This window comes from Bombus vosnesenskii, unplaced genomic scaffold (genome assembly GCF_011952255.1).
Source record: "Bombus vosnesenskii isolate JDL3184/JDL3185 unplaced genomic scaffold, Bvos_JDL3184-5_v1.1 scf7180000013295, whole genome shotgun sequence".
Classification (NCBI taxonomy): domain Eukaryota; kingdom Metazoa; phylum Arthropoda; class Insecta; order Hymenoptera; family Apidae; genus Bombus; species Bombus vosnesenskii.
Window position 1 is genome coordinate 4603013 of NW_022882946.1, and position 25089 is coordinate 4628101.

Sequence of the window (25089 nt, forward strand, 5' to 3'; positions counted from 1 at the left end):
TATTCTAAGGAAAATAAAGAAAAGAATTAAGAAAAAATGTGAAACACGCTCGTTTTAAAAATTTATATTTGGAAAATCGTATTACGAAGGTACGCGGATAAAAAATTTAGTCGATCGTAAACTGAAATCTTGAATCTTGTTCTACGATAAGATTTATAAAAACGGTTTTCGAGGTATTAAACAGAGGAGAAAAATATTGCCGAGAACCGCTGTAATTGAATCTTATATTATCAGAATTATCTGACATTTAAAATATACCTCGTATCTCGATGCCGTTGTCAATCGTCGTAAAGCTTTGTAGCCTAAAGTATGGTACAACATTTTTTCACAAGTAACGTTGTTACGCGCAACTCGTGGTATAGAAAAACGCGTTCTCTTCATCTACAGTAAGAAAACTGGACGAGTTAACAAGCAAGATTTCTATCGACTCGCACAATTCAAACAGACGATACGATAACAGTCTTGCCGCAACGATGGAACTCTATTTGCGAAATACACAGGGAAAAAACTCGTTAAAGGGTGCAAAGGCAACGAAGGAATCTCGTTACGCCGGAAATCGTGTATACACGGTAAAAGAGAGGGGGCAAGAGGAAAAGAAAGCAAAAGAGAAGTCGACATTACGCCTGGTCCTTAGATCGGTGAGACCGTAGAATAAATCCGAAATAAATCTTAACAAATCCGAATTTAAAGGAAAACCGTGCGGTATACGCGTTCGTTCGTTCGTTCCAGAAACGCCTGTAAAATGGTAACGAGGTTAAAGTCGAAGATGACAAGCAACCACTATCAAATGGCCTTCGACCGCATAAGGCGCACGCAAACACAGAAACCGAGCTCAGAAACGCGAGCAGAGGGCATCCAGGTATAAAAGACGAGCGACTCCGTTGCCTAAGAGGGAGAAACGAGGCCTGAAAAGCCAAGGATGAAGGACCATGAAGGCGTCCTTAATGAGACCCATTCCACCAGGTAGCACGAGGTCTGTGTCTACGGGTTCTTCAGCCACGTATACCAACGCCGCTCTACCGGTTGAAATTACGGAGAAAAGGATCAGGCTTTCCGATGACAGTAATGATTACGTTACACATACACACGTATTCTTACGTAGAGTATATATGTGTGTGTGTATATGTATATATATACATTATGTATTTAAATATACATGTAAATATACAATGTCAGTCTAATTTCGTAAGTACAGTTCAAAAGCGCTGAAGGAATTATTAAGAAAGACTAATCTTCTAATGACTTTAAATAGAATGTATCGTAGAATCACGATCGTTGAAGTTGAATATTCTTTTTACGATTCCTTTAATCATTTATTCATTTGCGTTTTCGTCATATTCTACCGATAGAATAGCATCTTCTTTATTGGCACCCGATACAGAGATACATTTGCTCAAAGCAATATCGATGTTGTACACTGTTTTAACATTTAAATAGCATTACAATCATTCAATACCTATTTTCGTTCATTTACATTCTTATAATACACATCCGCCGGTGTTCTCTTTATTGAAATTCGATATAAAACGATTTGTTTATTACTGTGCAAAGAGAGAAGTTTGGTTGGGAGAATGGGCGGAATTCCATTTTCCAATCAAATCATTAATCCGATACGATTACGGTAGCATCATTGAACATCGATATTGTGCGTCGAAGAGAAAATGGGAGACAGAGAAAGAGAAAATGGGTGGGAGCGGGGAATAGAGAGAGGGAGAGAGTAGAATTTCGGGCTGAATGACAAAATCTCTCGATAGAGAGAAATATTCCGACACGACGTTAAATGGTCAATGACTGTCCGCCGGCTGGAAAATTCCAGTTTTTCGACGCTACGTAGTCTCGCGTAGAATGATTTGGCCACTTGTTGAATTCGAAACGGGGAGTGGCTGTCGGTGGTAAAATGGTTTGGGAACAAGCTGGGGAAGAGGACGACGGTGGTCCTCACTTGTTGCAATCATCAAACGGAACAGTCATCGAACAGGTTGTTGTTCCGATGGTTAACCCGCCAGCGTACACATATCCGTTATGTGATACGATGGACGACAATTCGTTTTCATGAAAATTTTCGTACGATCTGACCAACGTGCTCTCACCATCCGCGATAATTCCCGACATCGATATTAAACGTATCCCTTCGTGGCTTTCTATTGCTGTCATATTTGACATTAAAATTAATTTGTAAATGACATTATTAGCGTGAACTCGCTGTAACGTATTTTTCTCAAAATACGTGATATTCGAAGAAATCAATTTTTATTTCTAGCGTGTTTCGCAAAGGATCGTTGAAAACTATTGCGAATATACCGGTACGAGTTTAAATATACTCGATTCGTATTTTCTGATACGCAATGTTAAACACAATATACCAAATTACAGTCCTATAATCGAATACGACATAATACGAATGGCAGATCGTTCGACGAAATTAAATTTACCTTATACTCCAAAATTAGAATACTGTGCAGCAATAAGAAAACAAAAAAATTTACCTATTCAAGGATACCTTAACGCAGCCAATATATCGACTATTACCATCGTCGAATAATCCCTCCGACATGAAGACATTAATTAACGACAACGATTAGTGGGAGTTTTACGCATTAACGCAATATTGGATATCGGGCGCGTATCGCGACACACGGCGAGGACATCAATTTTCGTCCCTTTCGTTTCTTTATTTTTTTTAATTACTTTCCCTTCTTCCCTACTTTTTCGACCGTTCTTTGACGCGACCATCGGATTTAGTTCTTTCAGCTTAACGAATCAAATACATATATACATATACATACACATATGTATGTATATACAGGTATATAGATATATAGGTTCACGTAAAGCAGCCCAACCGAATGTTCACGGTGCGGCCGCGCGCACAAGATGAGTCACGCATCGATGCTTCGGCCCCTGATCAAAAGAGAACGGATTCGAATGGCAAAAATCAATTTTTCAATAATTTTCTTTGCCTCCCATAAGCCGTCCAATCATCCATGCCTTTCCCACTATGTCAAAACTGTTATTAACGAGCGAAGACAAAAGTCTTCCGTTCTCGGAGCGGCTCGACAAGAGCACGCTTTTGCCCAGCCTCTATATACCAGGGGCCTTTGTATTCATTGTCTGCCCGATTCCCCTTTCACACCAGCGAAATCAATGAAGAAGCACGCGTGAGCGCATCTATATACGTGTAAGCGTGCGCATACGCGTGTAAATGTGTCTGGTACGGCATGGTATAGCGTGTCGTGTGTGTGGTGTATACGGAGGATCGTATCGAAAAACCGGCTGGTTCACTTTGTTGCCAAGAGATAATGGCCATGCGAATCGTAAATAAGGTAATAGGTCTTCGCAGGGCCGAGGATAGACCAAAGATCGAATGACGTAAGCGAGAAACCCCCTAAGGGCCCGTCCACAACTTTCAAGAAAGTCGTGCATTAAGGTTACACGAGTTTGGAATAAATTTAACGTTAGAATTACGGAACTATATGGTTAATGTTATTGATATCGGATATTTTTCGTTTGTTCGACTAGGAAAAAAGAAAAAAAAACACGGAAGCGTTTCTGGTAGCGTCAACGTTCGTCTTTTTATCGAAACAGAAACGTGATTGATTACACAGACTTACTTATTTTCATCGCTTTTAATCCTATTCAATTATACTATTCAGCGAAAGTCGCACTTTTCACATGAACGATTTTAAAATTCAATCGCATATTATAAAGTCATACGAAAACATGAAATTGAAAAAAAGACTTTCTTTCAGTCTTTTTTCCTACGTAGTCATCGTACCAAAGTACGTATTAAAAATGCGCAATTGTAGCGTTAAAAGAGTGTCAAATTCTACGATTATAAAGTTTCCAGAAGTTTGTTTTAACCTTCCGCTTTATAAAATATAAATCTTGTCTTTCCTCTTATCGCATCTCCATTATGTAGATTATACTTCGTAAAAATAGGCATTACAATTAGGAACTGTAGACTCAGAGTGGATACAACGTGCTTGAGTCGTAACGAATGCGGAGTGTTTTAATCTTAATTTCAAATCGATCTTGTTCATAAAGCGAGATTCATTGCGTATAGTTTATGTACAGTGTTAATACACTGCACGTATTTACAAGTTCGTGTGCGTTTCTAGGTATAAAAAATTCATAAAGAAATAGGAAATTTCACGATTTGTTCCGATCTACCACATAATTCCTTCGTAGAATGAGTCTTACAAGAGATACACGAATTTATGAATTGACCGGATATATTCGACAATATTCGTGTCTACAAAAAATATCACGAAATAAGAGATTAACGATGAAAAACGAACCTGGAAGGATTCGAGTTACCGCAGCCGAAAAAAATTCGCCTCAACATCTACAGATCTATATGGAAATAGAGCTGATAGGAGGGGCTATGCTGAAATTTGTTTTTCATTATTTCATCTTATTCGCGCGAATTTGCTCCTCGGTTCCCTTATTTTATATCGCGGAAAGGATTCTAATTGGATGAGGCAACGCTATTGGGAATTATTCAAATCGTGTTCCGAGGCTGTTGAAAGTCAGACGTACGAAGCCGATGTAGCTGCACTTGAATAAACATCGATGTATCGATATGCAGTGAACACTGACGAATAAGCGCAACTTTTCTATACGTACACGGCCACATAGTCGATGTATACCGATACGAATAACAGGCCAGGCCATTCGAAGCACCTAGCCCGTCTTTGAATTACACATGTGGTTCATCAATAAAACGATAAATAAAGGAAACGAGGATCAAAGTGGCTAGTTACGTGGGATTTGAGAAAGTTTAAGATAACGGTCGAAAAAGAATCGAGACTCCCTTTTCTCTTGTCCTACTCGTTTCCTCTTCCCTACTTTATTTTTTTTTTTTTCTTCTTTTTTCGTTTTTGAAATGATATTTCATCGCGTTAGTTGAAAGGAAATTCTCTAAAATGAAAATAAACGTTTGACGATATCGAACGCGTAAATCTGGCAGAAAGTAGGGTCATAAGGAGTCGTAAATAATTTCCGAGTTATGGGTAATTTCTTTCCGTGATTTTATGTATGCGAATAGAATTGCATTGTCGGGAAGATAATATAAGCGATTTGTGAAATGATACTAGCTGGTCGTGTTTGAGACTGCGAATGGAAGTAAGAATTGGAGAGGAAAGCCTACCATATCGAATCATAATATCACTCTCTGTAATCATTCCAAAGAGATTGTTTTATCAAGGAGAATAAGAAACTAAAAATTATACCCATATAATGCAAATCATTGTAAAATACAAAAAAAATGTTCTCCGAGATAATCGTTTATACTGAAATAAGTAGCGGCGATCGACCTCAATTTCCAAGAATATAAATATTAAGAAATTAACAAGTTATCTTGAAACCTTGTTCGATCATCGCCGTTCTATTTCTATGTAAACAATTTATTTTAGGATACGTTTCACAGAGGGAAAAAGAAGGCAACTTCGTTATAATAAAACGGAACACATTTTGAAATGTCTGCCTGCGAAACGGCTTGAAGGAAAACGTATGCTCAATCAATGTCGAGACATAAAATGTGCTAACAAATACCGGCACGCTTTGTAAGGGGAACCTAGACTGAATTTAGAGGGTGGATGAGCAGGAGGGAGACTGCTCGTAGAAGAAGACCAAGGTGAAAGGGAGAGAGGGAGAACACGTGGTGAAATTCCTGCCGTTCAGAGGTGCGCAGTTAGAATACGTAAATCTTCGTTGCGATAGCGAGTAACTGATAAAAAGGGGTAACACATTTTACATAATTTTTTCTCGCATCTACGCGTTAAATTACGCGATGAATTATAAGCGTTGTTCCTTCTTCTTCTTCTTTTTTTTTTTTTTTTTATTACCGTACTTGGAATTGCGCTTGCCACGAAGATTCGTATGGTTTAATACTGTCACGTGCAGTGTAAATACATATCAGTAGTTTTCGGCACACAGCGAGCGGTCCATTAACAGCAGTGAATTGACTGACGTCTCCTTATTGGCAAAGTTATCGATTAAACGAGACTTGTAATTGTAACAGTGGCGTAGGTGAGCTACGCTCAAATTGTATACGTTTGTAAATTGCTCTGAATGGTAAACAATGCTGGGTAAACGAGAACGTTGTACAGTAAACAGAAATAAAAACGCGTTAATTGCGAGAACACTTCTCGTTTATATCCGGACAAATAAAAGCAATCGAAGAATGAAAGAAAGTCCTAGTTCCTTTTAATTAATTACAGAAATGATCCGATGTAGCTATACCCATTCGTTGCATCCATATTTAAAACAACGAAGAGTTTTATAAAAATCGCCCAAATTCTTAAAGCTGTTACAGGTAAAGAGCTCTCGTGGTTAAAGCTATTAAAGGTTTCTACATAACTACTGCTTTGTGGAAAATAATCTCAACGTGTCGTTAACCTCTTCAGAACAACTCCTCTGTTTTGTCTATGAAGAAAACTGTGCCTCTCTTTCTTTCTCTTTTATTCATTTTTTGATTAGTTATTAATAGCAGAAATACGTTTGCGAGCAGTTTTGTGAAGAAGCCATAATGCGCTAATATTTGAGGATAATTCTGGCAAAAACGAATACATCTAGTTAATTGATAAATCGCCAATGTCGCGTATACGTAGGCTGGCGTGAAAGCGTCGATTCAGCGACCAATATCCGCGGTAGAATCTTCTAACGAACGCTTTATACGCAATTAATAGACGATAGGTACAATATGCATGTACCTCGCATCATAACTTCCATCAAACCTATACTCGCTTTATCACGTGGACATAAATGTTCAGAAGTTTACAAAAGCTGGTACTGTGGCTTACGAATACATCGATAGCCATTAAGCTATACACCGGTTAACGATACAACACCGCAAAACCTGTACTTTGCAAATTACGAGAAAATTCGAAAAGTTCCAGGAGTTTCACAGGACCTCGCCTTACCAGTTACGGTTTAAAAATAACGAACACTGTGAAACGTCAGATTCCAAGATACATATACGACTAGATAACCCATCCAAGCAAGATATCGTATCGATGAAAAGTCTCGACAATGAACCTAAGCCTCGAGTTCGAACGCGAATGCCTCTTCCTCGTCCATTAACGAACTGTATTACTGGAACTATTCCAACAAACCTTGGAGAATCCATCGAAGATATGCAAGCAATCGAACGTTAAGCCGGCTTTTGCTACCATTTCTTGCAAGACCCGTGATGCATTCTGGGTGGCAGAGAGACGAGGCCAAGAGAGACGAGAGAGTTGAAGCTCGCTTCACTCGTTCACGCGCGTAACCTCACGTCCATGTCGCAATGGCGGATTGACGGCCGCGTTACCGCTCAGGTCGCACATGTACACACGCGAAACAGCCGTGTGCAGCATGTACGAGGGACGAGCATCACGGAGCTCGTCTTGTATATCGGTATGATTATTATAGGTTAGACGTTTCATGGCAGTGCGCACAATGCAGCGGAGTAGAGGACCGGCGGAATATAACCTCGCTTCCCGCAGACCCAGGGCGACGTGATCCAACGACAGAGCCACAGCGGCACACACAGTGTTGTTCTTAATAGGGTTGTGTGTAGCGGCACACACGCGTCCACACGACACACGTATACGGTTCTGTCGGTGTATGTATGGTACGACTAGCATCGTTGGCCGAGCACAATGCTATAGTCACCCCTGGGTGTTGCTGTTGCTAGTTCCCCTTAACCTACGCGCGACTAAAACAAGATTTATCGTCTGTGGAAACGTACTCGTCGATACAGTGAACCGGCGTAAAAATACGGGCGTGTGGGCCCTTTGTAAAGAGGAGAGTCGGCCGGCTTAAGTTTAATGCCGGATTGGCCGTTGCGATCGAAATTAATGAATATGTAGTATCGATCAACGATTCGGCGATACACGTGCATAAATGGAAATTGAAAAGAAATAAATTCTAGAATCGTAGGTTAAAAAAAATGGTAATATAGAAAAATGAATATCTATGAATCTAGAAATGTATATTTTTTAATCAGATATTCTTCCGCGTATAGGATTATATTAAAAGAATTAACGTGATCGGACTTCTTAATTACATCTTACATTAAAATATCGTATGTAACGATATAGCAATACCGTTCTCCCTGTAGTTTTCGCATTTCAGTATGCGTTGAAATATTTGAAATTCTCACCGTGGTTTGTAAACTTTGAAAGCGGACTTACGTTATACAGTTTGTTACGAGATAACGACTAGATATTTTTAATTCAAGCAGGAAAATAAAGATGGCACGAGGAAAATGAAACAATTTTTATACCGAATAAAGATAAATGATAAAACTTCGTTTGTTTGTTTGTTTTTTTTTTTTTTTTTTTTTTTCTTTGAAACGGTAGATAGATCATTTTAACTAAGAATAAGAAAGGCAAAAAGAACGCTGAAACATAGGGTTTCAGCAACGAGACCGAGAAATCGTCGAAGTAGACGTCCATTGAATCCGCCAAAAAGCTCGTTGTATCAAGATTGACCACGTGGGTGATATCGAAGTAAAACGCCTTCGTCACGCAAGGGATGAAACGTTTATCGTCTACTCTACGAGAACGATGGCATTTTTTTTTTCTATTTTAACCTTTCCGTTCGTGCATCTGACTCCAGGCTACGCCGTGGGAGTATATACCTTTACACGAACCCGCAGCAAACATGTACTTTTGTATCGATCTTTTCCTCTACTTTACACACCTCTATTTCAGAGCAATAATCGTCCTGACCATACGGGAGACTAGTGCGTTATCTATCTGTTTTCAAACCTATTCGAATATAAATACGAAAACTAGTACTTCAAAACCGGCACGAACAGCGAAATATTAATTTCTTAACGATAAATAACGTAGACTTTAAAACAATCAAACGAATAGATAGAGAATATTTATGAAAATTTATATTTTTACGATTACAAATAAACAAATGGAATTTGAATACAAATTTGTTTCATCTATTAAGTATTATATAACCAATATTATCCTGTATATTTTTACGTATTATTCTCGTATGCTACGTATTATGCATCGTTAAAATCCCCAGGTTACAAATCGCTAACGTCAGAACTGCCAAAGGTGATCGAACTAACTAATTCGTAATTTTTCATAAAATCTCTGATCAATAACAACGATGCATTTTTCTTTTAGATTTGAATGATTCTACGAATATTTGGATAAAAGTTTTGCTTCGGATTTGAATCTCTAAATTTCCCATAAATGTATCAACTTCTACAGCCTATCGATGGCCAATATTTGACCACAGTATCAGTTACCAATTATCAAAATAAACGACATAGCATAGTAAAATATTTTAACGTTGCAACGTCTTGGATTTTCTAAGGAGACTAACTCGTATATTTGTAGAGAATTGGTCTTTTGATCGATACACATCATTCGCTGCACCGACAATCATGCGGATGACACTGACGGCCATTCTATGGGCGTAAGTACATATGAATATACGTGCATATGTGTACGTATATTTCTGACCATGCCCTTCTCTCCTGCCCTTCTGTGCTTTAACGAGGATAGCCGAGGGTCGAACCTCGTTCGACATGTAAATGTAAATGTTGGACAAGAACCATCCAGAGATTCTCAACTTTCTTAGCCCAATGTCTAGTGGCCGGTAGGTGAACTGGAGGTCCGGTGAGAATCACTGGTGAGGACACTCCGTGACTCCCCGGTGTGGCAAGAGTGTTGCGACGTTCTCGACACAGTTGGCAGTGGTGATCAATCTTCCCCGGCCACGTTACATTCTTCGACCGCACGTCCGTCACCAAGGAAAAACGCACACCGACTGCACAATAGCGTATAAATGGGCTGCAGGCAGAAAATCCCGCTGACTCGCCGCCATTCTATGTTTTCAAGCCACAAACTATGCTCGCTTTAAATCAAAGTGTTCTTATCGTTGTCTTGTTTATTTATCGTTAACGATATCAAGGAATTTACTTTGCTCCGAAAGAGAATCAGATACGTAAACGATAACAAACAATAAGATATTTTTGGCTAATTACGATTATTGGTTATAGTTTTCAGAAGAAGATCGACGATCGTAATATTGTTTACGTGAAGCTACGTGATACATTTTTTCAACGCTCCTTCCTCGACGATATTCTTTTCTTTGGACGATAGTCAAGTCTTTTGTATATTATTACTAGACAGAACTACCAATTATCGCGTCTTCATAACGAGATGATCGGCTTCTATAGCGGATAATCGTTGCAAGAGTAACCCAAAATGAGAACCACTCGTTGGGATTTCAGTGGGTGGCGTTGGTCCCCTCATCAAATGCTTGTCATACCGTTCTTACCCTCAAACTCCGGAGCCTAGCAGATCCCAACAGTCGGGTAAAGCCCGAGCCGCACCCCCGTGTACACAACGAGAAAGAGGACGATGTGTATATGAGAAGAGGTGGGCAACCACCCCAATGGACCCGTCGACGAAGGCTTAAAGCCCATAGGCCTGCGATATGCCTCGGGGCCAAGAATTATGTCGCTGAAACCCACCAATTACGAGGGTTGCAACCCGAAAACGGCTTTCTTTCCTTCCACTTCTCTACATATACACGCGTACAGACAACCTAAGTAAGTCGCGTCTTTTTTCAATCGAGATCGAATCTACACTGCGGGACGATTTTCAACGAACGCTTTTAACCACGAGAATGAAACTTTCGTGAATTACATTCCATCAGGGAATTTGTTAAAATTTTATGAATTATATTTCCTACATATTTTTGAACGACCGTTATTCCTTTTTTTTTTTTCGTTCTCTTTCCTTGGCAGGAGAAATGAAAATAAAACTTACTTTATGCACAGTTATATTCTATGTACAGCTGTAATATAGAACGAAGAATAGAATAATAAGACAGGAGCAGAAATCCTCTGAACGTGTATCGTAGTCCATCATTCGACGATGAAAAAGACCATTCGTCTGATTACGATTTCACGAAACGTCGTCGTGCACCGTATCCACCAGGCCAGCGACGGATTAATCAGCGAAACCATGCGGTTTCTTGCTCCCTCTGCGATTAATTAATCCTCGCGATTAATCACTCCAAGCGCTTTTCATCGACCAGCAGATCGTTTTTGTTCGTATTTTCGAGCGAAGGATATGCACGCGTATACACAGCCTGCGCGTTGTTTGCCGTGCGAAAAGAGGAGCACATAAAATTCACGGGACTCGCAACAATACGTTTCCTATAAACCTTTTTAATTTCAATTATGATAAACAACTGGCAGCTATAGAATACAAAAACGAACTGTTTACAAACGATAATATCCACGTACACGCGCGCCGATAACGATATTATCGTAAATAATCCGAGCGCAAAAATTATTACGGGAAATTCATCCAATTGTCTGTTAACTGTTATTAACATAACACACATCACGTTCCTACTTTCACGTTTAAATATCCAACGCTTGTAAAAACAATACAATTTTTTACTCGACAAGAAATAATGTTTTTTAGGATCAAATAAACCGGAAAATACACACACATATCTGATTCTGTTAAAAATCCCGCTATTTACGTATTAAATAAAGATGGAAGCGTCTAAATACACGAGTACCGTGCCGGATATGTGTACAAAAATACTAAATTGCCAGATGCATCGAGCCAGAAATACCGAAAAATTTGTTTGATAACATATATAAAAGGCGTGTGTATATTTCGTAAAAAGTATATGCGCCGTATCGCTGGATATAACGTTCCAAAATGTATCGCCATCAATCGTGATCCGTATGTATAAAAACTGAATTACCAAATTCCTCTAACGTCAAGACAGAAGAATTCTCCGACTTGTTCACGACGGTGACTCGAAAGCATATACGCAAAAACTTTGGAACTTTTCCATTACTTTAAGACGAGTGGTGGTAAAACACGTGGACGAAAACCGACTCGAAATCTCCAAGCATTTTTATCGCCTGGAAGAACGAGTTCACGTTATATAACGATGTTAAACGTTAAGGCGAGAAACAAAGGCATTTAGAGATTGTAAGGATATCGTAACTATTCGTGGCAATTTTCTCGATGAGATCCAACGAAATTACGAGACTGCTTCTGTAATTCGAAGTACAGCAGAGCTGACATATATCCACACTGATTCGCCAAAGTATTTCAACATCTATAAAAACTTTTTATGAATATATTACGCGTGTTACGCGAAGCATTTCGAGATTTCATCAACGTTGTAACGAGACACGATTATCACGGTTATATTGGCAAAGTTTGAAACGAATCTGGAAATGTACGTAGAAGGTACAAGATATTTAACGCAAGTGTATGGTATATTTCGCAGAGCGAAAGATCATAAAATTATTTAAAAACTCAATTATCCATTACATTAATAAACTTCAATATCCAACGGGACCATCTCCAATGCTCGTTATACGTTTTTTTTTTCTTCTTTACTAAATATACGTTTAAATTGATGTTTCAGATCGATCTTCAATTTATTTATTCACCAATACGATCGCGACAGTCGAATCTCGTTACAGCGTCAAAGAAATTCGAAAATGTTTCATACAACACGCACAACGTATGTACAGGCGAAAGTTTTTTTATAGTACAAGTTGAGATATTTTCCTAAGTCATTGTACATGGCAGAAACGCTATTCAACGGGGAAAACCGCATCTGCATCTGCCTCTTCCGCGAACGCATCTCCAAAGTATAAATTCGTCATTGGCATCCATTGTTACCAATCGGCCGTCTAGTATGACTTTTTCTATTTCAGAATCAAGTGACCCTCCGGCGAGCATTTCAATTTTCGCTCCTCGTTTCAATTCGGATGGGACGACTCGACGAACAATTAGTCGTCGTGCAATTTGATCAGCGATTGTCATCGGCGTATACCAGTGTCGCCCCCCACCCCCACCCCCAATCCCAACCCCCATCGTCGTGGACGCACTGAAAAAACTCGCGGTGGAGAATCATTTTTATGTTGCAATTTCGCTTTTCTATCCGGATGCATTGTGGACCGACACGATTTTCGAGCACCATCTTAACGGTAAACGACGTTCGATTAAAAACGGAGATCTTTCCAATTTTTACCTTCGTTTACACATTCCTGTCGATAATGAATATACAGGGTGGTTGGTAACTGGTGGTACAAGCGGAAAGGGGGTGATTCTACGCGAAAAAAGAAGTCGAAAATATAAAATAAAAATTTTTTTTCTTTTTTTTTTAAATCTACAGTGAGATCCGTTATAACGAGACGCGATAAAGTGCACGCGTACCGAGCGAAAATTCAAAATCGATTTTCTCGAAAACAAAGCCTCAAACGAACAATTTTTATTCTATATTTTCGACTTCTTTTTTCGCGTAGAATCACCCCCTTTCCGCTTGTACCACCTGTTACCAATGACCCTGTATATGATTGTACGTTAACGTCTAATGCTGCGAATCTTAATCTAAAAGTCGCTACTCGCAACGTGATTACGGTCATTTTTAATTACCCTTATTTTTATAGAAAATTTTATCGCTACCGCTACTTTCCAGTATTCTCTCGGTGATCGTAATACTTGAATCCTTAATATCTAGTAATCTTTAATAAGTGAAAGTTTTGCAATCGTAACGTGCGAATCGCGACTTGCCAGAGGATTGCAAAATATTTTTTTAAAGGTAGTCGCGGTTATTTCTAACTCGTATTACCTATTTTTGTATAAAATTTTGTCGCAACGATTTCAACGCGATTCTATTACAATACATTTGCTCGATATTCCAACACTGATTGTCCATAAACGAACAGAAATATTGTAAAATTTAGCGGATATAATCACGTTTTTACAACCGATTGATCAGACGTAAAAATACACACAGCTAATGTTTCATTGAGTATTCGGTTAATTACAGGTAATAACAGGTTATGCAAATGTACGCAGTTAGGATCGTAATTGGTTGTTACAAAAGTCACGATTCGAAAAAGGTTGAGAGACACTGGTTCAACGGGAAACTTGAAGAAGATACACGGTATTCGGCAAAGATTTTGAAAATATTTATGCGATTCCGTGGGTATCTGTTTTTTTTTTTTTTTTCGTGCTTCGTAGATTCAACGTGATTATAACTTAAATACTTTAAAATAAGAGAAGACATCGAAAAACCGTCAAGTCCCACGTACAAACAGCATAAACGATTCACAAGATTGTATATGCAGATGGAATACCAATGAATAAGCGAACGTTAGATAGAGTGAGAGAAGAAGGGGGGAAAAGGTGAAGTGGTAGGGAAAGACTGAAAGAGAAGAAAGAGAGGAAGAAACAAAGCGCGTCCCTTTGTCCTTTGTTATCCTTTGCTAAAATCTATATATCAGCGTGATACATTTGCAAGGAGGCTGCAACTTTTCGTTAACGTGACATTTCTTTTCGCATCCTGTTTTCTCCTTCTTTTTTGCGTAATAAATATGTACATATCGTTGATCGATCAAACGTTCGTTCCGCGTTGATGTTACAAGTTCCAACCACAATGCAATTATACCGTATATCATTGCAGTACATTTCACATAATTGCAAAACGCAATTGGATAATTATCAACGTAAAAAGAGAGAACACAATACGAAGTTGGAAACAATTCTGTATAATTTACCTTTAATATTTTCTAGTTTTATTTTCGAAGATTGAACTACATGCGGAAAATGGGATATTTATCAAGTGGTAGATTTATACAACTTGGTGAAGAGAAAACAAAATTAAGATAAGTACAATCTTGGTCATAAATCAAGACAATTTTATAATTACGTGTAATAATATTCGTTTATACGTATACAGGGTGGTTGGTAACTGGTGGTACAAGCGGAGAGGGGCTGATTCTACGCGAAAAAAGAAGTCGAAAATATAGAATAAAAACTTTTTTTTCTAATTTTTTTAAATTTTTTTAAAAATCTACAGTGAGATCCGTTATAACGAGACGCGATAAAGTGCACGCGTACCGAGCGAAAATTCAAAGTCGATTTTCTCGAAAACAAAGCCTCGAACGAACAATTTTTATTCTATATTTTCGACTTCTTTTTTCGCGTAGAATCACCCCCTTTCCGCTTGTACCACCAGTTATCAACCACCCTGTATAACTGTATTAAACGTCTTACGACTTATGGACAATAGTGTACGTATGAATGGTATGCCTGAAATCAACACATTCATGCACAGTAGGTTGATTAAGTTCTTTACTTCCTCTGTAGGACACGCTACTAGACAATCAAGGATAACAGTCATTACCGTGCCAGTTATTGTTTCTATTATCACCATCCGTTTGACAGTGGTAAGAGCAGAACCTACCAACACGCTTGAACTTATCTATCAAGATACGTACAATTACTTCCAGATGTTTAATGAAACGTGGCGATGACGATAATCGTAAACGTAAGCGTTCTTCCTAGTTGAATAGTTGAATTATTACGGAATTTTTATTTATTTTCTAAATATAAGAGGAAGAACATTTTTGAAGAATTATTAGAATTGTTAGATTTTTATCTATCAATTAAATATTAAATTGATTAAATAAATATCATAAGACGAGTAATAATTTACGTATTATATGAATTCTGTACAATTTTGCAATTTTAAATTTTTTATTAATGAATAAACATTCGCAATTTAATAATTATCAATGCAAACATAATTAATACCAAAACGCTAAAACCAAAACTTCCGACAGTTAATTTAGTTAACTCACCATTTTGTCTTGCGACCGCTTCCTTCGCTAAGTTTCTCAATTCGCTTCGTGAAATTTTGTCCATTGTATGTATAGAATTTTTTCAATAAGAATACTTTGCAACGCGTGTATCGTTCTTTCTTTCTTGTAACCTACATTTTCAATAATCTTTACGAATGACTTCAATCGTGTGTCATCTACGATTTGGCAAAGTAACGAGCGAACAACAATGTTCCATCGAGCAACTCCTGCTTTTATTATCTATCTCTTCTTCGTAAAGGCTCAAGTTACATAGTTTACGAGCACAATGGTCGTAGCCGTCCCATCATTTATTTGGTTGCCAAGTGTAGAGAATGGGTCAGTTCTTAGCGCTTAGGATAGTGTTCGCTTCTATTATGACTGCAGACCATCTATCATTCGCGATGGTAAATTCAAAATCAATTTCTCCGCCTCTAAACAGCGGATAAGTGAACACCCCGACCGTAAAACTCTCTACATGTACATATTTGTAAATGTATATGCAGTCTTACGTTAAATCTTTAAACTTCTCTCAGCTTAACATTCTCCGGGATACTCATCCATAATACTTTTAATACTTTGGACAAGCATTCGTTGGATCGATTGTATGAAATTATCTTCCATATAAATACAAATTTGGAAGAACTGGCGGATTAAATTCTCCGTTTGTCGACAGAGAGTTAGTATCGATGTAACTTAACCGATTAATTTTAATTATCGTCCTATCTACTTAACGACAATTCTTCTATTACTTTACAACGAAATTAGTTCTTCGATGAACAAATAGTTTCTATTTTATCCTCCATACGGTGTATAATTAATTTCTACAACTATTCCGAAGAACTTTCAATTTTTAATAAATGTATACAAGCATTTTTTATATTATTATACAGAATGTGTATATGGTTATGACAGCTTACAGCGAAGGAGAATAAATTTCAGTAGCTCGTGGATTAAACTTGAATCCTCCAGTGAACGAGTACGCAGTAACATTCGACTATAGTCAAACATTTAACTTTCACAATTGGCAAAATAAATTTATTACGACGAAGATTAGCTACCGACGAGACCAGTAATAAAAAAGCAAAACGGTTAAATCAATTTCTTTTTTTTTTTTTTTGATAAGAACTACGTACGTATCGAATAAGAATGAAACGAACTCTACGCATGGCAAGAGTTGGTAGATAGAACAGATACCAATCGGATCGAATGTTGTGCAACATAGCGTACACATTCGACTTCTATGAATAGAATAAACCGCGTATTATTGCAAGAACGATTTTACTCTTTAAGAATCCTCATGAGGAAATTATTGAACCACTTTGTGCCCCTTGAACGGCGCCACATTAGCGCCAATAAGCAAACAACCGGCAAGTGTACCCACATATCAACGGCACCAGCACCAACCAGCAGCTTCTACGAACGGCAATTGTTGTACGTTGACTTGTCCTCTCTCTCTCTCTCTCTCTCTGTCTCTCCCTCTATAAATAATCTCTATAATTTCTAGAGGCCTCCTGTGTCAGCGAATTCTCCGGTGGTCTCGTTTCGCATAAAGGACTTTGAGCTTATGTGACGCGTGAAATTATAACGGCGGTGAAAAAGTAAAAAAGAGGGCGGCCAGGCCAAAGCATTCTTTGAATAGTGGAATTATTTGCAGTAAGAAAATGAAAATGCAAAGGCGACCGGTTAAAGCGCGTATAAAGGAGAATGCTTTTTCTGCTATGACCCTGCAATTATATTATTCCGTGCCGATCCTTTCTTCCGTAAACTTCATAACCGCCATTTGGTTTATTCTTTGCAACGAGCTGGTGTGAGAAGAGGAGAGAACGAGGAAGCGAGAGAAAGAGGGACAGAGAAAACACGAGTGTCGGTGGTGGTGGTGCGGGGATGTGGCTGCAGGAAGGCTTAACTGCGAACCGAGAAAAATGTGAAAATCCAGACGAAACAAGGATATTTACATACGCAACCGTATTCGAGTGATATCTCACGTGGCTACCCAGATGCTAATCATCTTAGAAGAAACGTTCGAAAACACAGGACTGTTTCATGCTCCGAGATCACAAGTAACGAGATACACTGTCGCGGATGAATAAAATCTAGCAACAGGAAAAGTAACATCAACCCGGTAAACTTTTGCCGCGCGAAGAATCCTGAACGAACGCTTAATAGTTCAAACAATGAACAAAGCGGTGAATTAAAATTGAAGGCATCCCGTAAGTGGGCACATGAAAGGGGAGAGAGGATAATATAGGCCATCGGCAACGCCGCGATGGTGTTAGAGCAACTGACGGGGTAACTACTTTGAAAAGAAAAGTTGAAAGCTCACGAGCACCGACGCCTTTTCTTCTTCGCTCGTAGAAGTACTTAAGGCGCTTCTCTCCCGGTTCATCGTGATATCAATATTATAGAAAGAAATGAAATTTCAAGTTTATATAGTAAATCTTTCCTTTCCTGGTTTCTCTCCCCCTCGCTTCAGGAAACGCGTAACACATTCGCGATTAATCGTAGAGATCTCCCAATTTACTAGCAGAAAAAATAAATTTCAGGTACGTACGATAAATCCTACCTTTTCCTCGTTTCCTTCATTTCACGAAACCCATAATTCACACAACGAGAGATCCCCTCTTTTCACTTACTATTAGCAACATGTTGCCCTGGTTTGTCGTCGTTTTGCGCGTGTACTGCGTCCGTGGTAATCCTTAGTATTTATGTATTAGTTGAAGTTATTTGATATAAAAAAATTAACATAACAAATGTTATTGGCAAAAATTGTATCGAAATACGCTATATTATCCATTTCGTGTAGACTGCATAGAATATAGAATTATTGAAAGAAACATACAACTGCAAGATTATTTTACGCTACTCGAATACCTTAGAGGTTCTGAAGTTTAAGAAGCTTACTGCGTTCAGAGTTTATATGGTTGGTAATGTTCCGATATTAAGGGAAACAATCACAAGGCTACTATTTCTAAAATTCTACATCGAGGATACTCTCATCGCCAAAATAATTCACAATGAACGTTTACTTAGATTATTCTTGCACGGTAGAACTTTTTACAATACCCAAGTCAACATTCGTGCAAACATTCCTTCCAGCCGGAATACTTGCCGCGACACCATAAAGCATACATTATAAAAATTTCCCCGAGGAAAAGAAAATTACAAAAATTAGCGGTTCCAAAGCGAAACTACGTCGGGCACAATAAAAATTGGCTAAGTTCGCGGTATCTCGAGTTACAGGAGAGAGTAACGCCCGCGCCTCTCGTAATTTCGACCGCGACAACCATGTTTCACTCGCCGTCTGTGAAACTTGAAAAAGACGATGATAAAGAAAATAAAACAAAAGGGCGCGTCTTTTATTTGTTCCTTTCCTTTTTTTTTTTAATTTCCATTTTCTTTTATTTTATTGGAGCTTATTTTATTTCTACTAGAACCTCGCTTGTTCGAACAGATAGAAAAACAAAACAGTCTCTATAGTCTTCTTCATTCATACTGAATTAAAAGAAATCATTATCGCTATAGGAATTATACGTATAACGAATACGATCGTACAGAGTTAACAGAGGCTCTCACCTATCGATTCGTAAATGTACGCGATGAAACTGATCGTTCCTTTGTTCGCATAATCGAACTGCGGATAAACAAAATTCTACTCGATCGAATGGAATCGTATTTTGTTTTTGTTAGAATTACTTACGGGAGCGGCTGGGTGTCTCGCCGGCGCGGGGTACATCTTAATTGTGGCTAAATAATCCGCAAGAATCACACGCGTCCGCAATGTCCTTTGTACACGGTCATTTCATGATCCATTCCCCGGCTCGATCTTTGCAGTAACATTCTCAGGATCTTGGAGAAACGCCAACGGTCTTCCCTCGGTGTTCAGCATCAAGATCTTCGCCAACTGTAATTATAACACGACATGATTCGTTACTTTGAACAAAACCAAGGTGTTTCGTAAACTTCTTCCTGAGAAGTCGTGATTTCGCGTGACGCTCTTGCTTTTCTTAGAACCAAATCATTAGTCTTACATAGTCATTTACATGTTTAGACTATACCAGGTAGTTTTCAATCTCCCGATGAAATTATAAGTTTTGGACTAGTTTTTAATCGCTCGCTAAGATTATACGGATAACATGAATATGTATAAGTCTCTTAGAAAGCAATTCGATCGACTCCACTTTTACTCAATTTCGCAATCTCTTTGCTATTTACGAAAATACAGATAATCTTTAAACGTTCGATCTTAATATTCGATATAATTCTATATCTATATGAGATATATATGTATATTCTCTGATTTTAATGAATAAGATATTTTAAAAAAGATAAGGCGTCCGAAGAGATACAAACGTTAGAAAGAAGAGAGGAGGAGGGCAGGTTTAATTTTTAATTAATTTTATTCACCGCGAGTATAATATAACACTACCTGTTAAAACTATTGGTTTGAGATCTTTTCCTTTCTGTATTGTAAGTACTAGAAACATACAGTTTTTGTTATTTATTCGGACAAAAATAATTGTATATTATACATATCAGTTTATTTATCCGCTATATAAAATATCCGAAGTAAATTTTCCGAATTTACAGTTTTACAACAATGGAAATTATTTCTTAAAATTCTTGCTAAAACCAAGATGATCATACTCTATTGATAATAAATTACGCTGGTAATTACAGTTTAAATATTCAATGGGTTACCATTGTAAAAGTTGGATGATTAAAATTGCGCATACATTAACTACACTATCGCGTCGCACAGACACGACCGACATACCGAACCCGGCGAGCAATTCGTAGTAGCAGAAAGAAGACCGTAAAACAGCAGGTTATGTGCATTTATGTTCATCGAGAAGAAGAGAAATTTTCAGTAATCAGCGAAGGATTCTGAACGACGTTAAATTAATTTGTATCGATCACTGTCACACGCGGAATACGATTATTCGTATGAAGATAAAATCAACGTCCCGAGTATAAAAATACGAAGTGCTATATAACTTAAAATTCCCAATCAACTTTCACAACGACATTTCATATTCCTCGTACGAGCACGTATGACATGGAAACTATCGAAAAATTCATGAAAATAACTGTAAGCTTAATGTACGAAAAAAATAAAAAAAATAAAAACCATCTCCCATTTTCAATTTTCATAGGGCGGAAAAATTTCCAGCTACGCATCGCATATGGATTTCGAAATTATTTATACGGCCGTGATGCGTGTGTATGCGGTTTCATGAATCTGGCCGATCAATTTATCGTTCGATTTACGAGCCATGTAAACCATGCTCCGTCACCATTTCGAGAACATTTATCCTAATCTCCAAGGCGTGTTTCTAACGCAAGGCGACAAAGAACGGAGAGAAAAGTAGGAGCAAAAAAATTGGGAGTAAAAGAACGGGAGGAGGAAATGGAGCAGCAAGGAGAAAAAGGAGATAGGAAAAAGTAAGTGCGCCCAGCGCGCCCTCTCGTTTAAACCAAACGTAAAGCTGTTGCACGAACGAAATGTCACGTACGGAAATTGTGTGTTGTATTTAAAAAAAATACTGTTTTCGGTAAACAGTTTACTTCCACGCGGCTAATACTTTCTTGCGTCCAACACTTTCGTTGAACGCATTCAATTATCGATTAAAAATGACGACGTATCGTGGAACGATGTATCGAAATATCGATAATGGCGGACGACGAACAAATGACTCGTTATAACCTATTAGCGATGCATGAATTTAATTCAACCGTAGGGAATGGTAATTCAGGGAAATTAAAGTATAAACGATCGACTAGCTGAATTAATTAAACAAATTAAAAAAGATCTCGCTACTTGTACAATTTATTTACCTATACCTACTCGCCGACGATAATATAGATGTTCCTTTTGTTTTTCTAATATCGCGTATGATCTGCGAAGATCGTAGACATCAGGAATTTAACGTATATCTCGCGATAATTTGCACGTGTAATTTACTCCTTTATGACTTTAACACGCTATACCGTTCGGAATTTGAGACAGGTAATTTGATTTGTCGAATTAAATGGGTCACTCGATTATTTAAATGGCTCGTGTCACTTTTCAAGAAACTAGATTTCTCCGAGTATTTGAAGTATTTGAAAAAAATTTCATCGAATTTAAATATCTGAAATCTCTTTATGTTTTCTTCAAATCGAATTAACAACTTAGTGAAGATTGTAACCTCGCCGTTATGAATTTCACACATGATTCATAATACACACAAAAACTACACCAAAACAAGATATCACGTTACTCCTCGTTAATGATAAATTAGCAAAACTCGAAATGATTCATAATCTTTACAAAACATGTTAACATTACGAGTAAACAAGAATGTTAAAATAAATGTACTCTCGTATACCAGTATATATACGAGTATTAATGGCTTGCATTAGGGCAATTTGGATCTTCCTCAAGTAATTTTCACATAATAAATCAGTTATATGAAACGAAGTTCGCGCATGTGCGAATTATGTACATATGTATTAAATAACGAAGCGCAGCACTGTTTATGACAGCTATACATGCAAATTCAGAATTGAAAGTGACTGAATAATTTAAAATACCGGAGTGAAAACGTTCAGGAATAAAACGTAGTGGAGTATAAAATTTTTCATCGAAACGAAGGATTTCGTTGTTGTCATCATTTCCACATTGACATACGAGGCGATTTCACACACGTGCACGTGTCATTACGGGCTCTTTGTAACGCCGGATGATGTTTCGTGTAACATGAAAATGGAGTCATGTAACTCCGTTAACAGACCATTCTCCACGGATAATATATTTCACAAGCGATGTATAATGGAGCGGGCGTACGTGAAAAACTCGCAGCCAAATTTGAACAGTCATTTCCATCAATTTGCAATATACGGATATGACGAAACGATGAAAACTTTCAACAGTTTAACTCGCGACGCCTTTATGGCCTGTTTTCTATCGCCCGATGTAATAACATACAGATCGCAAATAATCACCGGCCAAAAATTTACGATCATTTCTTTAGTTGTGGTTACACTAAATTTTCGGCTAATTTTATCATTCAAGATTAATACCATGGATATGTCAGTAATCATTTTCTTCATTTCAATAGATTTTTAATTAAGGAATTAGCAGAATTTTAAACTGCCCTTTTTAAATCCCAAAGATCTATGAAATACGCGGAGACTTCAAATCTGACGTTGTACATAACCTAAATGTGCTCCCGCAATTATTCGAATACTTGTAGAAATCTTTTATAAATATATTATGTGTATTATACAAAATATGTTAAAATTTCTAACACTGTAATAAGATCTGACTATCATAATTACATAGGTAAAGTTTGAAACAAATCTGATAATGTGATATAGAGCAATGAGATATAGAAGCTACAAGATATTTTTTAGTGCAACTAAGTACATATTTCACAAAAATCATAAAAGTGTCCAGCGGTCAGTTATTCGTTATATACAAATAACCTTGACATATTCAGCAGCACCATTTTTAGCACTTATACGGTCCACATTTATGCTGCATACTAATTCATGTTACATATGGACTAATATAACATACAATAATAATTTATTGGAAGTAAATGTCTTACAGTTTCTATACACATTCTCCGATTAATTTCAAATTTTTTCCATGTAAATATGAAAATTGGTTGTGTCTCATTACATGATAATGAAATTCTCAAATATTTTATATAACACGTATATACGATGAAAACATAACATATAGAATATACAATACACATACATAATACATGTATTTTATACGGCAAATGCAAAAATATGTAAGTATGTACATACACACTTTCATAAGCTATTGTTCCTAGGAAGAAAAATTTACAGGGGACGATCGATATTTCGAATACGTATCTTCAACGTTTCTACCATTCGTCAAACAATTCGAAGGTATATGCGACGCGAGACAAAACGGTTGAGCTGTGTGCTCAGATGAAATTCGTGAAAAGGAAAATAAACAAGCATAACGTTGCAGCTGTTCAAAGACACCTATACGTCCGGTTGAAGGAAGGGAACCTATTACCGGACACAGCAGTGCACGGGCAAGTCACGAAGGAAGTTATCACGAATCTCGCTTAATCGCCATTAAGATCCTTAATCACGCGATCTCCGTGATTCTTTTCCCTCGTGATCGTTATCGCGACATGGTCAAGTACCGACGCGCGTGCTGCACTCTGCAACTTAAAGGATTTCCCACAGTAACCCGCGCATTAACGAAATTACGGTTTATCGACGGGAACCAATAGCGTAGCGTGCGACTTGGCTACGTGATGCGCGCGCGTATGTGCGCAGGCACGTGTCATCGATAAATGGTTGACATTTTATTCGGTTAATTAACATTTAAGCAAAAAATTACAATGAACAATAACGTTAATAAGCGATACTGCTTGATGAGCCATTACATCGTAGCGTCTAGTATGTACTAAATATCGACACAAGTACTATAGTTAATTTATCAGAAATTCGAGCAGTTAATCGATATTATTAAGGTTTAATACTTAAACATTTAAATATATATAGCACATACACATCATTGGTATAATAGTAAATAAACAACACCATTTCCCTTTCTATTTATTTTCTTCCTTGTGTTATCGCAGTTAATCGTATATCTAATAAGTTTATTGGCCGTTAAAGAAATAATGTATATGGAAATACCATGGTAAAAGAAGAAAAATGCATAGTAACAGATCTAAGAAGCCGACCGACGAAGAAAGTAGCGAGTAAAACGTGTCGATTGTCTGGATGATTTAATGAGCCATGTACGGTTGATTCGCGATTACCCCCTCCCCCGCCGCCGCTTGTAGCTAACTCCCATTCCCGCTACCGTCGTATCTCTTTCCAGTAATTTACTTCGCAGCTGTGTCGCATCGAAGGTGCTGCCAGTGGTACTGCTTATTAAACTGAGAAAGAGCGAAACTCGTCATTGACTTCTTTCAAATTAGTTTAATAGACGCAGGTTAACGGTTAACCTCACAATGCTTCATATTTTCGTGTTACGATCTCGTTCTCATTTCAACGAACTAAATCATTTTCATCGTTTTAAGAAATACTTTAGTATAAAATTAGACTTGAAATCGAGCACGTTATCAACAACTTTATTTAATGATTTGTAAAAAGTTGAGGAATGTTTCAAAGACAGACAAACGTAATTGAAACGAAAATAACCCGAAAGACACAGATTAAACTGTGCTGCAATGTTCTGACGGTTGAAAGATCGTCTTATCGTTTAAAACATCAGGCCGATTAAAATCAGATTTAACCAGACGACATGTACCCGCAACTACGTCGTTTTCGAACACGTAATTTCCGGTGCATCGCGAAAAGCTATTGAAATCTGCTAACATTTCTATAATTACCGGCCATTTGAGTTGGCAACGAACTGAGCAAAGCAACTGAAAGCAATTATCAAGGTTAAT

At 37.7% G+C, this 25089-nt stretch overlaps 1 protein-coding gene across 6 annotated transcripts in view; it reads right to left on the reverse strand.

The window, feature by feature from the left end:
- The window catches only part of LOC117233232 (protein groucho), a 112264-nt gene that overhangs the window by 86425 nt on the left and 750 nt on the right, over positions 1–25089 (reverse strand). For all 6 annotated transcript variants that reach the window (XM_033493358.1, XM_033493354.1, XM_033493355.1 and 3 more), the window contains exon 2: positions 19353–19556. In XM_033493358.1, coding sequence (XP_033349249.1) covers positions 19353–19388 — 36 coding nt within the window. In that variant the 5' untranslated portion in view covers positions 19389–19556. The remainder of the gene's footprint in view (positions 1–19352; positions 19557–25089) is intronic.